The 15639-nt window shown below is 43.4% G+C and overlaps 1 protein-coding gene across 1 annotated transcript in view; it reads right to left on the bottom strand.

The window, feature by feature from the left end:
* Positions 1 to 550: 550 nt before the first annotated feature.
* The window catches only part of ALG9 (ALG9 alpha-1,2-mannosyltransferase), a 27407-nt gene continuing 12318 nt past the window's right edge, over positions 551 to 15639 (bottom strand). The window contains exons 9-13 of the mRNA XM_029087222.1: positions 15200 to 15329; positions 14760 to 14907; positions 14308 to 14437; positions 10524 to 10654; positions 551 to 825 (exon numbers count right to left, since the gene is read on the bottom strand). Coding sequence (XP_028943055.1) covers positions 702 to 825; positions 10524 to 10654; positions 14308 to 14437; positions 14760 to 14907; positions 15200 to 15329 — 663 coding nt within the window. The 3' untranslated portion in view covers positions 551 to 701. The remainder of the gene's footprint in view (positions 826 to 10523; positions 10655 to 14307; positions 14438 to 14759; positions 14908 to 15199; positions 15330 to 15639) is intronic.

The raw sequence follows: 15639 nt of genomic DNA, 5'->3' as shown, positions 1-15639 counted from the left end.
CCAAGTTTGGGGTTTTTTTCTCCAAAAAGCACAGGTTTATCCTTGTAAGTGTCTCCTGGACAGAGCAACTTCAGGCTGTTTCTCTGTGCTGTATGCAACTCCATTCCTTGAGATTCAGTGCATTGTGTCTCAGGCGTTTTCCGGCATTTTCTTCTTTTCCCTTTCCTTTTTCTTAAAAAGGAAAACAAAACAAACAAACAAAAAACCTAAACTTTGTTACCTGAAAAAATGCCTTGGGAGAAAGTGAGCACTACTTAGGCAGACGAGGACAGTGGAGGGGCAGAGGGCAGGAGAAAGAGGCTGAGCTGGATTTTCCTAGTGCCAGATTGCAACCTGGAACAGAAACTCATACTGTCATTCCTTTTCATTTTCCACTTTTCTCTTCTCCGGTGTAATAGACAGTAACACAGGGAGCAGCAGGGATAATAGGGTTGTAGGTTGGCTGCTGGATTTTCAAATGGTTTCTTACCATTATGGTCTATGTAGGTAGAGCAGAGACCTGACACTGAGAAGTGAAAGCAGATGATACTCCCTTTTTACACCTGGAAGCTTGCAGAGCAAATCACTTCCTGCAAAATCTTTATTAGTGAATCTTACAAGAACAATCTTTCAAAAAGGGAACTGAAGATGGCTTAGGAGGGCTTAGGCAGCTGTCCAAGAGTGTCAGCAGATGCTTTTGGTTTTGTTGCCCAGGTGTGTTGCTAGCCTCCCATTTTTTTCCTGGTTTGCTTCGACCTCCGGGATTTCAGAATAGTATAGTTTGCATACCACGTATACTGCTCTGAGAGGAAAGGGATGTAGAATGCACGCAGCAGCTTTGAGGACCTGAAACCAGAAAGGAAAAACAAATCATCCTTAAAGTGCTCATTAGCCATTATTTCAAAACGATACAGATGAGGCTTTGCAAAAGATTTGGGCTGGTGAGTCAGTGACATGAGGAATGCCAATGGTCCAGGCATACGAAGCCCAGTCCCATCTTCTCCTTGTGGGTGGGACCAAAGCTGGTTTGTGCATCACCAGCCTAAGAGCAGTGGCCTGCCCAGTTCTTCAGCATGCCCACTATCCATTCCAGCAGGATTAAGGGGGAGAGAAAGCAGGAAGGTGTTGCAATTATCAAAAGAAGCTTAGATCCCAGATAATCCCTGTCCAAAAAGCAGACAGTACAGCCCTGTGGGCCTTCGGTACCATACAGACAGGCAGGCTGGCCTCCCATTCCTCAGGGCACATGCTAAGAAGGTGAAAGATAGCAAGGCTGCATTTAGCTCCTGGCCTTTCCTCTTTCCTATGCAATCTTTCTGTCTGCCTCTTCCTCCACACGTGTCTGAAGGGCAGAGCAAAGCTCTGATGAGCACTGTCATTTTGAAGTTCTGATTTTGTGCTGATGTTCTGTTGAGGATATTGAATTAAAGAGGAATGGGACCGCTCTAAAGCCTACAAGGTAGCTTGCTGCAGGCTGTCAACATTCACTCCATGCCCAGCTAGTGCTGGGAGCTGGCATTTCACGGCACTTTGCAACAATTAGACCAATAGAGTACTCCAGCATGGAGGGCTTAATGGCTGCATCAAATCAGTACCTTTTGTTTGGTTGCTAATTGCCAGAGCTGTGCTAGCCGAGTACTTTTTGAATGCATGCATTCTCTTACTAGAGCAAACTAATAGTAAAATACAGGTTTAAATGTGAAGCAGCCAAATACAATATCCTGCAGCAGCAGCTCCAAACCTTGCTAGAAGCTTCAGAAATTTGAGCAACTTATTGAAATCAAGGCTGGGGCAGCATCTTGTTTCCTCAGAATTGAAGCTTATCTCTAAGACCAACTTGTTGGTAACCATCAAGCCTTGACAGACACAAGTCTAACCCCATCCACATAAAGCTTGGAAAAGCAGCAGCAGGAACTCAAATTGGATTTGCAGCATGCTAAGTGGTGAGGGATGGTACACAGATCCAGCATGTACTTGCTAGTCACTGCGATTCACACAGCTTTGCTGGTAACACAGCCAAGGTTCTGGACATCTAATTCAAGTCACTTTTTTCAGAAGAAAGATGAATTGTGTTTTGTTTGCTCATTGTAAGGCAGCAGTGGATATCTTTCAAAGACGCAGTCTAAAAAACAATGGCAGGAACTGCCACTGTGAACTGCATCTCCCCAGAGGCTCCCAGGGTTCTTAGCCTTACTGTAATTCATGTGAGAACGAGCAGCTCCTGATGTCCTGCAACTTGGAGTAAAAGACCATCCAGGAAAAGACTGGTGCTATCTACCTGCATTGGCATAGCACCACTCAGACAAGGGTTCTGTGGCATAAAATCCCATACAAGCAGAAAGCAAGGTATTTTTCAGTTGAACTGTTCCTTCTTTAGACAGAAAAAGGGACAGACAAAGCAGTACTCTTCCCTTCTTCCCACATTGGAGAGGGGAAACTGAGGCAGAAAGTATTGTTTACCCTCAGAAAGACTAAACAAGTCTGAATTCCTAAAATTTACAAGTCCCACTTCTAAATGTGAAACTCCCTCCTTTCAACAGCCAGCATCTTGTAAGCCTGCTTTTTGCCAAGTGCTCAGCTTGTGCTTTAGGATATAAAAATGCTGATTGCTTCACTTCAAAGAACAAAAAGCTCAGTGATAATACTTAGGCCTTTACAAATTATAAAGCACGCAGCAAAGTTTCTAAATAAAAGAATCACTGGAAATGGTTGCTCTTTGTGAATTCCTGAGGTGCTGGCATCGGGAACATGTTCAAAGCAGAATCTCTTAAGTAGCAAATAACTAGGCAGAAGATGGTAATATTGGCATACTCTGAACAAGGAACATTTTTTTGCAGCTGTCATTTCCTTGCGCCTGGAAATTTGAGGTCAGCCCTCCCTCTAGTCACTAGAAGCAAAGGCATCCATTTGAAAACAAGTGCTTGATTTTCCTCCTCCATCCCTTATAGCTAATGAACATCATGTCATTGCTGAACTTATTCTGGCATCTCTTCCTCTAAGCCTGACAACCCACCATTGCTGCCATAACTGCCCTCTGTGAATGGTGTGGTTTCACTGCAATTCCCTTTAGCAAAGGAAGAAAATAAAAAAAAGGAAATAAAAACAAGAAAAAGCAAGTGTGTTCAAGCTGCTTGTGATGCTGCATAAACCAAGGAAAATTAAAAAAAAGGTAGAGTACCAGCTTGCTGCTACATTTTAAGAAAGGGACAGAAACCAGTGCAAGTGTGTTCAAGCTGCTTGTGATGCTGCAGGAAAAGGAAAATTAAAAATAAGGTAGAGTACCAGCTTGCTGCTACATTGTAAGAAAGGGACAGAAACCAGCACAATTCCCCAGAGCTCAGGGTGTGTGCTTGGGTTAGGATGAAGTAATTTGTTGAATTAGCCATGTGCAGTTTAGCTCAGGGACTGAGAGGAAGGCAGCACCTTCAGCAGATGGCTGAGGTCCCAAATATACAGGCTGTAGCACTGAAAGTGCTTTCAGTCACTCAGTTCAGCTGTAGAGCTGACAGCAGTCAGACAACAGCACCCAGTTCACATCCTCCCCTTGACCTGGATTTATCTACACACCAACAGCCTGCCCAGGCCAGCACCGTACGACGCGGTGGACATCCAGCAATGGTGGGTCTGATTGCTGAAGCAACAGAACTAAGCACTTGTGTTTATCCTCGGTGCTGGTGCCTCTCACAGCTCTGCAGAAACACTACTATCCTATCTGTACTTCCTCTTCCTTCTTTATACCTGTCGTGAGAAACACTCCCTATCCCTTTTACTTGTTGGTATTCTGAAAAGTAGGTCCAAGGCAGCTCATACGGTTGTGCTCACATGGTCTTTATAGCATATGTGAAGGATTCAGCATTGCTTTCTAGAAAAAGAAAGATATTCCAGGAGCTGGTAATAGCAAAAATCTCCTCCCAAATAAACCACCTTAGTGTAACCATCCTGACTTTGCACACAGCCTGAAACAATTCCGAGCAACGAAAGCTCTTCACATGCTCTTAACTTCGCTGGCAACTCAGCCCTTATTAGCAGCAATTTAATGTCAGTGTTCACTGCTTCACAGTTTATATCAGCAGTGAAATGGGAGGAGAAAATACTGTTGGTAAAAAGAAGATCAAAAAAGGAGAGGCAGGAGAGGAGAGGATTGATGGGAAAAAAAAATACTGAGGGTAGAAAACGACAAGGAACACAAAGCAGAAAGACAGCTGCCCTTCCCACCAGTGGATGTCATACACAGTGTCAAGGTGCTCGTGACAAATAACAATACAGTGAATTGGTGTATAAAGGCCACGACTGTATATTCCTGTACTCCTCCCCCAAAACAAGAAGTATATGCTGCAAGAATGGTGAGCTATAAATCTCATTTAGCCAGAGGAGATCCCAAAAGCGAAGTTCACCCTGCTCTTCCAGGTGAAATGATGTATTACGCAAGCCATCAAGTCCCCAAGGAGTCTTTGGTTTCCACCAGGTATTAGCTAGTCAGGCTGCTGGTGCCATAGCAAAATGACACTTCACTAACAAGACTTAAAATAGTGCAAAGGGAACAGTTTACGTTGGTTGCAATTACCCAGTCTAATGACACAAGTTAGAAAAAGGCAAAAGATGATAAAAGAGGCATCTTAAAAATAGTGTTTATGTGCTCAGAGAATCACATCTCGGATATAAAACCCTGAAACCCTGATTATGGCATGGTAAATGGTAGCACCAACATATCTGCTCCACAGCTATAAGGTCAGCCTTTGTATTTTTTCAGCTGAAAAAAAAAATTCCTCACTGAGAAGAGACTCAGACTACATACAAGCACAAGGCTGCTCTCTCTGCTACTCGTAACTCCGCAGTAGCAAAGGCCCAGATGCCTGCGAGAACCACGGCAGTTGATACACCTATAGCTCAATAAGTCATGTTAAGAGCTTTAAATTCAGACAGGGAACCTTTACCTCCTGTAACCTCGCTTCCTCAGGCTCAGCAACCTCAGACAACAGATGGTGCATGGAAGGGGTTGGGATGACAGTGAATATCTATAATGTTCTATTTGCATTTGTTTCTAAATTTGTCCCTCGGAGACTGTAAGTGTGTGTTGTCATAAGCAGCACAGAGCTCACAAGCAGGGTGTTGGTAGCAAGATCAAGGCCACAATCACTCCAAGCTGGGCAGCCAAGGGTCTAGTGCAATGCTACTGGCACACTGATGCCACAAGGCTCTTTCAGTGGTGGGCTCCAGGCTGGAGCTCTTGCTGTGCTCAACATGGGAGGTATCCCACATTCCAGAGGGGGTCTGAACTCTTTTCCAGTTTTTTTGGTTTCTTGTGGAGTGACTGCTGCAGCACCCAGAGCAGCTCCCAGTTAGGGGAGAGGTGCATAGTTACCAGTAGGCCAGCAGGGCTGGAACCACAGTGCCATTTGGTGCTATGTGTATCTCTAAATTACCCATCGAACTTCAGGAGAAAGCAGCTCAACAGTCCTGTTCTACTAATGCCAAATGAGGCTCTTTTGGAACAGAAGCAAGGACTGCTAAGTGAAGATGTTCAAGTCTCCCCTCCCAATCTCATAGACTGACATGGAATAGAAGCAGTTAGATACATGTAGTGGTGGGAGATTCTGCCTAACTGCATCTTGTAACCCAATCTTCTTACCCCAGTGATAGAAGAATTCAGAAAGAAGCATGAGAAGGAAGAAGAGAAGGGAATGGCAGAAAGAAGAGGCAAGAAGTTGAATCTCTGCCACATGGGCAGGACCTAGTATCTTCTAGCTATGGGCATACACAGGAAGCTCATGATTGAAGCGCTCTGAAAACTCATTAATGTTTACACTTCTTCAAGGTGTTAAAATTTGTACCAACCACGCACCTAAGAATTAATTTAGCTACTTGTAAAACAAAAGTAGGAAAAACATTTCATGTAACATGGAGGAAAGCACCATTAACAGGAATGAGGCAGTCTCTTACCAAGCTAGCATAATGATATGCTAGAACAAGGTGACCAAATCATTAATTTTACACTAAGAATATTTTTTTTGGATGGAAAACCCGAGCGTTTGGAGCAAGCAGACAGCTCAGCCTAAAGAGCTGGAAAATATGTGCTCCTCAGTGGGGAGCTGTAATATATTTCCCCATTTCTGTGCCAGATTCAGAGTGCTCAGCCAATATAGAATTAAATGGACCTGGACAAAGCAGCTTCCTGAGGAGCATAATTAGCTGGTGGCTTAGAGTGCTCTCTAATTCAATTAGCAGCACCATTTATCAGAGCCAGCTGAGATTTACATTTGCACTTGCTGACGTCAATGTGAGACTCGCAGTGAGTCCCAGAAGCCTCCAGTTCAGGAGGAATGAATTGAACTGCTGGGGTCATTTATTTTCAAAGAACAAGAGCTGGGGTTTGGTTTTGGGTGGAGATGTGTCTCATGATTTCCCTCCCAACCCCCCCAGGTGCTCCTTGCTTTGCAGTCACTGAGCTGCAGACCTGAAATCTACTCTGGCAGCTTCCCTCACAGCTCAGTTCAAAGTGACACTTCTTCTGTTCCTCCTTCCCTTTTATAAAAAAAGAAAAAAGCTACATTTTCATAGTGTTTTTACACTTACTTCATAGGTAGCAGGGGACATTTCCAAATCATTGTGTGGAAGCAGGTGCCAGATTTGAGAGATACGTCATTCTGCTGAGCTGGGGCAGGGGGAAGGTACATGCTCAGAAACACAAGCAGCCTGGATCATTACAGGAGTTCTTGATGCATCTTCACCGACTACCCACAGACCTGTATGTCTGACCCTGGGAAGGGCTCTCCCCACAGATCTACTAGCTCTGGGATCCTTTCAGCTTACCAATTTCTAGCACCTAAGATGCTATTACAACTGTTAGTGCTGCTCTCTTGCAGCTCAAGTCCCCGGAATGATCAACTTCTCACCTCTAAGACAGACAGCACTGCCTAGATTTGTCTCAAAATAAAACGCAGCAAAAAACCACAGAAGCATTTTTGCTGAGATTTCCATACCTTCTCCAGTATCATAGAATCATAGAATGGTTTGGGTTGGAAGGGACCTTAAAGATCATCCAGTTCCAACCCCCCTGCCATCAGCAGGGACACCTTCCACTAGACCAGGTTGCTCAAAGCCTCATCCAGCCTGGCCTTCAACACTTCCAGGGAGGAGCAGCCACAACTTCCTTGGGCAACCTGTTCCAGTGTCTGACCACCCTCACAGTGAAGAACTTCTTCCTAATATCTCATCTAAACCTCCCCTCTTTCAGTTTAAACCCATTTCCCCTTGTCTGGTCATTAGTTGCCCTTATGAAAAGTCCTTCCCCAGCTTTCTTGTAGCCCCTTCAGGTACTGGGAGGCCGCTATAAGATCTCCCCGGAGCCTTCTCTTTTTCAGGCTGAACAGCCCCAACTCTTTCAGCCTGTCTTCATAGGAGAGGGGCTCCAGCCCTCGGATCATCCTGGTGGCCTGCCAACATCTATCAGGCCTGCCAACAACTTTCTGTATAGAAGTTGTATAGAAATACTTGTCGCATCCCTGAAACAGCCTCAGGACATCACTGATGCCCTCAGAGAACCTTCCAGATGGATGGAGTGGCAACTCTCAGTGTCCTTCCTCCGAGGCTCTGCAGTGTCCATTCTAGCAAGCATGGTACTCCAAGGACTGGGATGAGGACAGAAGCAAGCAAAGCAAGGGCTGAATAGTAGCAAGGGAGGCTGCTGCAGCCACAGGCAGAAAGATGCACCAGTAGTACTTGCTTTGCGAATGAGGTTTTCCAATCTCAAGGACAATAGCTAACACCTGGGTCTGCAAATTGAGACAGACCCTCACATCTCATCTAATTGCTAGGCAGATGTGCAATTGCCCCTAGCTAACTTATCTGCCAGCTGCCAATCTACCACAAAACTTGTGTGATCTCCCCTTTTGAGAATTGCTTGAACCCCATTATTTTATATGGGTGACAACTCAGTCACACTCAGGTTAAAAAAAACAAAGCAAACAACACTGTCTTGTTTTAGAAAAATGCCACGGGACATTCAGAGCAAGAAACTCAGACCAATTATGAACATTTGCCATGGGGAACTTTTATATGGTGGTTGCAGCAAAATTCCAGTACTTGGATGCAAAACTATGCAGAAGTATTTACCTTCCATCACTATTATGAAGTTGAAGATCCTCCCTCATTCATTGTCAACAAACCCCTGGAGATAAGTGGAGAGCTAACAAACTTTGGTCCAAATGAGAAATTACAACACAGGGAAGGTTTAAGAGACCTGGACATAGTCATGGGAGCACTAAGTTCCAGCTGAGCCCCTTAATCACTCATCCACCCTACCTCTTCTCCAAGGGCCAAATTACAGGAAGAAATTTAAAATATGCAACAAAAATCATGAAGCAGGCAATCCAAAAAGAGCCTTTCTGAAATTTCTCTTGCTCATGCTGTTGTGGATGGGCTGGCAAAAGGGGCCTCGACCTTGTCTGCAGTACCCAGTTTTAAATGTGATATCTTTAAATGACACACTGGCTAAAAATAGGGCAGATCAGACCTTGCATGGTTTGTTCTTTCTGCTCTTCACTGTACCATGAGTTGTCTTGGGAAGCTGTGCCCACTCTTACACATTTGCCCTGCTAGGCAGGCCACAATTCCTGGCTTACTGTTCTTCCTCAGGAGGAAGAAAGAATCTATCAGACAAGCAGGGTGACAAGATGGAGAGACAGTGCTGGTTCTCTCATACCTCAGCATCACTGATACCCCTCAGCTAAGCACAGGCCCTTCTAGTCCTTCACCAGCACTGTGCACTCAAGCTGCCCTACCTGCCAACTGCTGAAGGGACAGAGCCCAGAACTCCAAACTGCAGGAGCTCTGGAGGTACTAACAGCAGGGATGGAAATCAGACCTGCTGCTATGGCAACCTGGCCTCCTCCACTGGCAAAGGCAGCACACCTCCCCTCAGCTCCAGCTGTGAGGTTGTTGATAAAGAACAGCATGGAGAATTTTCATGCAGCACAAGAACAGGAGTGGAGGAGGCTGACAGGCAACACCAGCAGGGATAAGGATCTGACTGCCCAATCTCCTCTTGGGACATGCTCTGCAAACCCCCTTCTATTCCAGTCTCCCATTCATGCAGCAGCATCTTTTGTTAAGGAGGACACAGCAGCCAGAAAGATCCCCTTCCCTCCCCACCACCTTTAGATGATCTATGCTAAGGTCTCAGTGATTGCCTAGCCAGAGAGTATGCTCCCCTTTCCCCACCCTCAGTATGCTGCCTTTACATCTCACAGTTACCAGGGTCAGGATGCTCTGAAGTTTCAGGATCTATCTGTGACTCCCAGCTTCTCACAACAAGCTGCTGCTCCATGGTGAGATGCTACTGTTGCTACAACAAGCCAAGTCCTTACTTCCAGTAGTAACTGTCAAATGCACTCTCCCTTCACAAGTCAGACATGAAGGACCACACACAGAAATCTTTGCAAAACTCTTATGCAGATGCTTGTACTGCCTCATTAATAAGAGTCATTGGCCTTCTCATTCTCCCTAAAGTCTTACCTGAATGTAACAGCAGGTCTCTTGGAAAACATAGTTGGTGAAAAACCTTGCCAAGAAAACTTGTGTCAGCAAGCTGGGAATATTAGAGCACTCCTGGGAGTTGCTCTAATATTATCACTCTTTCTCACTGTTCAACTGCATTTACCAGTCCCCCTCCCTGGAGAGTCCTATTACTAGGAAGTAATAAGGTCTCACATAGAAAATAGGAGAGCACTGAACTCTGTGTTAGTTTTTTTTACAGAGATTTTTCCAGTCAAGCCTCTCTGTCCTGTTATGACAGCTACATGACCAGTGCTTTAAATTAATAAATAACCATCCCCTTACAGATAAGGGTTTCTATATTTGCAGGAATATATTAACAACATTCCCAGTCTGACAACTCCAATTCCACCCCATTATCCTGGAAGAGAGCAATTTCAGTCTCTGCTTCTCACAGAAATTCCTATTCAGACACACAAGCAAGCTGTTCAGTGAGCAGCAGAACTAATGAAGAATGGATTCTAACAGAGGTCTCTTCAATGATTTCTCTAAAGCCTAATAAAGGTGTTACCTTGATGACTTTTCACTGAATGAGACCGTATCCTCCTTCTGTCTGCTAGCTTTCATAAAATTTGTAAGAAATCATGCTCTTTGAGACTGACTTTACACCTGTCTTGAATTTGGCTGAAACAAGACAGAAGATTCAAAAGTCTGTTGGGAGGAAGTGGCATACAGCTCATTTCTTTAGAAAACAAACCAAAAAACATTACTTCAAGAGAGAAATGCACAGGGAGGATTTTTTTTTAAGGATAATCCTTTTCACCACCCTTCTCAGCTAGCTTCACCCTCTAAACCAACCTAGGTCATAAATATTGCAAGTACAAGTTTGACAAAGGTTCCACTGCAGCCAGCAAGCTGCCTTTACTGGCAAATGGATTTCAAGCTGGCATTTACCAACGTACGTTTCCTCCCCGTATATAGCTACATTTGCAAGTTGATAATTGAACAGAATTAGTTCACAAAGACATTGCTCTCAAATGGGTCAAGCATACCTGGAAGCATCTAGAAATGGCTTGTAGGCAATGGTTATCCACTCTTCTTTGTTGGAAGAATACCTTGGCTCCCTTGGGGTTTCAGCTGCTGTATCCAAGTCTACCAGATAGTGGCATTTGGAAATGTCAATCTGCAGAAAAACAGACATTTTTGTGGTTTATTCCCTGTAGGCTTCTGGTTGTATGTGTTCATTTATACAGGCTGCTATTATCAATGAGAAGAGGGTTACATTTCTAGCAACAGGTGAAATGCTTCATGTAGGACACATAGTAAAATATTTTGAATGTTTTCAAGTAAAACCTTATGGGGGAATACAAGCTACCACTACTGCTCTGGTTATAGGAGGAGAGTCCTGGGGTCCTTCTCTGAGGAAGTAGCACTACCAGCTCTTACTAAGGAACTGTCAAGCCACAGAGGGGAATTTGAGGCAGCAGAACCAAGTCCATTGATGTTTTTCCTGGTGGCTGTCTAACTAGCTATTAAAGACTTCTTAAAATGCTGACTTCACAGGCTCCCCACGCAAAACACTTCACTATATTGTTAGAAAGGCTTCCTGACATCTACACTGAATCTTTTTCAGTCTCAGTTCATGCCTGTTCCTACTTGTTTTATATCATGAACAAGGAAAACAATTTCCTTTGTGATTGTTTTTATATATATATATAGAGAGAGAGAGTTGTGTTATCTGAAGACGGCTGTTGTCTTCTCTACAATGCTATTTTACTCTACAGTAATGTTTTCTACCCCTGTGATCATTCTTGTGGGTCTTCAATTAGTCACATCTATCCTGAATGCAGTGCCCAGATCAGGAAGTAGCACTTTAATGAAGAACTTGTTGTGCAACATGCTCCTGGGCATATAACCCTCTGCATGGCCCATCCCTTTATACAGCAGCATGGCATTACCAAATTGTATTCATCCAGTGATTTGCTGCATGCTTGGATGCTTTCCTGAAGGACTTGTACATAACTGGCTGGTCTTAGGTTAATACCTACATGTATTCACCTAATTATTTCTGTCTAGTGCACTGTCCATACTTAATTTCATTCCTTCTTCCCCCCCGCCCCCCCCAGATCTTTTCTCCAATTTGTCAAAATCACTTTGAATTCTATTTATGTACTTTCTCCCACTGTTCTGGCCCTAAAGAATGTACAATCAAGTTCAGACAATAAAGGCTTGACACACTGCCCAAGAAAGACAACAAAGTACATGCTAGATCAGGCTGAGGGGAGCCAGAGCCTCACACTCCCCCATTTATCCTCCTGTAAGAGACTGTATCTGACAGCTTTCTGCAAAAGAAATCCCCTCACTCACCTAGTTTTTCATGCCTTCTTTGGAAAGTGCTTTTACAATTAAGAGTTGCAAACAATTCTAGCACATTTGGCTCAAAACACATACAGACCAATAAGAGCTACCCACAAGGATCACACAAGCTCTGCAACCTGTTAAGTCTGAAAGCCTCATAGTACCTGTCTTGTCATCTCATGACAGGGCTTGAGCAGAATTGGGAAAAACAGAAAGTAGTTCCAGCAGAGTAAGCTTCTTGTCTGGCACAAATTATGGTGGGGTTTGTGCATGAATAACCTGTCCTGTAGCAGTGATGACCCTCACTGCCTCACTTGCAGCAGATGGACATCACATCGCACCTCTCGGACCACGTGGACTTGGTATCAGCACAGTCATGCCTTTATCAGCTGCCTGTGACGCAAGTAACGGCTCTGTCCTGACCAAAACGTTGGGCAACACCCTGTCAAATTATGAAAATGCACTCGAGGAAGCATCATCACAGAAATGAATTATGTGTGTGACCTCCCAGTTAAATGAGCTGTGGGCAATGTCCTCAGGAGACCTGTGTTATGCAAGCTTCTCCTTCCTGCTGGGGAGAGAGCTCTTGGATACAAACAGGCTGTACTATTCACTGACACAAATATCCTGTGTCCTTCCTGGCTAACAGCTCCCACCTCCCACCCTCTTCTCCCCACTCCTCAGAGGAGTGGGGTACAGCACATAGTAGTAATTACTGGTTGTTTCCAACAATAATCTAGATATTTTGAGTTGAGGGAGACATCAGGGAACCAGAATACATGTATTTGGATATAAAAAGAAATTACATCACCAGAGTCTTTCCCCAGGTTGAGTGGAAAAGAAGACAGGGCATAACTTCTGACAGGTAAAGATCTGGAAATTGTAACGTGAGTCCCATTAGTTGTGCAGATGTTTCACCCAGGTGGGGTACAAGGGAGAAAGGAAAGAGACTTAACATGGGAATTTAGGAAAAATAACAAATGGCTCAGATAATCCTTTTGAACCACATGTTTTCTCCCTTCTAAATGACCAGACTCATGCTATTTAGATGTATTTGCTATGATAGTCCTCTCCAGTGCTTGCTAACTTTTTAAATCTAGGTAGGCTTGCATGCATAAGCTCACTAAACTTGAGAAAAGATCTTTTTCTCTTGGTGTTTTTATCAGGTCAGAAGTAAAAGTTTTAAAACCCCATTTAAAAATTCACATTTAGTAGTTTATTTCTCATGTCCTGGGCCCTTTTGCTTGCTTGAGAAATAACAAAATGGTAGGGCAACATTAAGAAACAACCATGAAATAAAAGTGTGTTTGGCTCCATTAGTCACAGGCTGTGCACCAGCCAGCTGTCGGTGCTAAAAATAAGCCACAGTTAAAGATTTTGTAAATTAAAGGCACTGCAGCAGACAGCTTCTCTCAGGTGGCAACACGCCTCCTTCCCATTTCCAGAAACTACATAATGAGGCTCAAAATAAGTGAGCTTTAACCTAGAAGATTGATTCCTGCTTTTACCCACACAGTGTGCTCCTGGACTGACTTCCATCCACTTCTATAAGCAGATCACAAGCGCTTGTCTGATGTTTAACATGCCAAAGTCATGAGCCACATAAACAAGTATATGTCTACTATCTTCAGTCATGAGAGACCCACTCGTGTAAGCTAGACCTGGTCCACTACATGTGACCATATACTTCCCATATACTGATGAACACAGTGAAGCTATCCTCCAAGGTGCTAAGAGAGAACGAAGAAAGGACTACACATTTCTTGGCAGTTGCCCTCATTCAACCCTTGGGACAAAAAAGAAAGGACTACTAAATGTCCACCACACTGCAAAGATTATTCAGTCCACTGCTAAGATTTAGCCTGCTAAATAGTGTCAAAGAAGTTAGCTAACAATTTTAAAACATTCATGTGTGTACTGTTTTCGTTTAGGTAACACAATACAACCAGGAAAAACAGCAAATTAATTGTGCCAGTATACATTATCCCCACTGAAATCACTGATGCAATTGTTTCAGTGAAGTTCCAAATTAAGTTCCTCCTTCTCAGTTGCAAATATGATGAATACATTTATATTTTTTTTAAAAAAAAAAAGGGAAAGTACAAAAGATAATTTCAGCTCCTGCTCAGTGACAAACGTTTTCTTCGGGTGATTTCAAACTACTCATTCAGTTCACTTCACCAGGATCACACTAACACACTTCACTAAACTCAAAATTGCAGTAACTGTGAAATAATATTACTTCTTCCGCTTCTTTTTTTTAATTATTATGTTTTTAAATGAAAAATAGGCAGGTGAAATACAAACAGAAACCACTGACATAAATGGGGAAATTTCCAAGTGCTGTAAAGAGTCTGTTTTTGCTCTGTAACTTGTACAGTCCCCAGGAAACAAAATGGGGAGTTCCAATCATAGACACTACATTAATACACATTATACACTAAGGTAAGGAAAAAAAGAGAGGAATATGATCCTTACATATCGAGATGGCTCTTCCTTGTTTTGGTCGTTCATGTCAGTGGGAATGATCCGTGTGGCCATTGGTCCCTTGGCAAATGGTTTTGGTAACTGGCCCCTGAATTCTGACAGGATGAACTGGAGCTGCCAACTGCAGAGAACAGTGTCAGAAAGCCCAAGAGGAAAATACAGGAGCTAGTAACATTTACTTTGTATGGAGTAAACCAAAAGCATAACCAAGGACATTTCATTTCTGAGGGCAGACAGCCCTGCTAGAGGAGCAGTCACACTACAAAATTTCAGTAGCTTGTGGCCAACAAACTGCTGACAAATAACTTCAGAGTCCTTTGTTTTGGATATACTTGTGTCAGAGATAACAAGGTCTTGAAGGTTACTCCTATAGACACTACTTGGGAGAAAAGCCTCTCCTTAGGAATCTCACTAAATTGGACCTTTTACATTAAACAACTTACTTCTCTGGCAGGAGAAAGCTGCTTGGAAATCTGTGCCACTCCTTTCCCACACAGACATTAACCGGTCTCCCCTCTGGCACAGTATGAATACTTGGGTCAGTAGCAATCCTGTGAAATTCTGGGTACAGGTCCAGGGGCCCATGGTAGCCTAGAGAAGGCAAAAAGTTGTGAATAAGGCTAAAGAAATAGGTGATATTTACATTACTACTTTGGAAAGCCTACAAAAAATTGTTCATACGTAACTTTTTAACTGATAACTTCTTGAATAAATTGATTGGTCTATGCTATAAAGTGTCTGGATTCCAAAGCTCCCCCTCCTTTTAGAAGTCCTTGTACCCTAGCACCTTTATTCACATTCTCCTGTCCTGACTGTCAATGGTTACCATCAACCAAAACAAAGAAAAAAAAATAATGACATAGCACAAGTCTAAAATACTGACCTCTGAATAAGGCAACAGAGCGTGACAGTGACAAAAGGCCAAAGAGAAAGACAGTCCCCAGAGCCAGCCAGTTGGAGGAGACTGTGTAGTGTTCCAGGCGGTAGCGTTGGAATGCAAAGGGGTAACATTTCTGAGGAAAGATAAAAAAAAAAGAGACAATATAAAATTACTCAAAAACTCTGATATGAAAAATAGAAATTTGCTAAACATAAGGATCTCACAGCAGTGCCTGCATCTCCCATCAGATCTCCCGTCTTCATCTTTTCATTCAGACCCATAAAAAAAGCACTATTTCTTAACAGATAGAGTATTTAAAGATGTTTTCAGCTCTTTTCCCTGGGAAGACCTCTAGTCAAGCTGTAAAGTGCTCTCTACCAGGGCTCCAGTTTGGTTGTTCCCAGGTGAACCAGCAGCAAGTGCCCCGTTCAGACATTCCTGTG

This window comes from Antrostomus carolinensis, unplaced genomic scaffold (assembly GCF_000700745.2).
Source record: "Antrostomus carolinensis isolate BGI_N321 unplaced genomic scaffold, ASM70074v2 scaffold28181, whole genome shotgun sequence".
Classification (NCBI taxonomy): Eukaryota; Metazoa; Chordata; class Aves; order Caprimulgiformes; family Caprimulgidae; genus Antrostomus; species Antrostomus carolinensis.
Note: the sequence above shows the minus strand (reverse complement) of the source record. Positions and strands in the feature narration are given on the sequence as shown.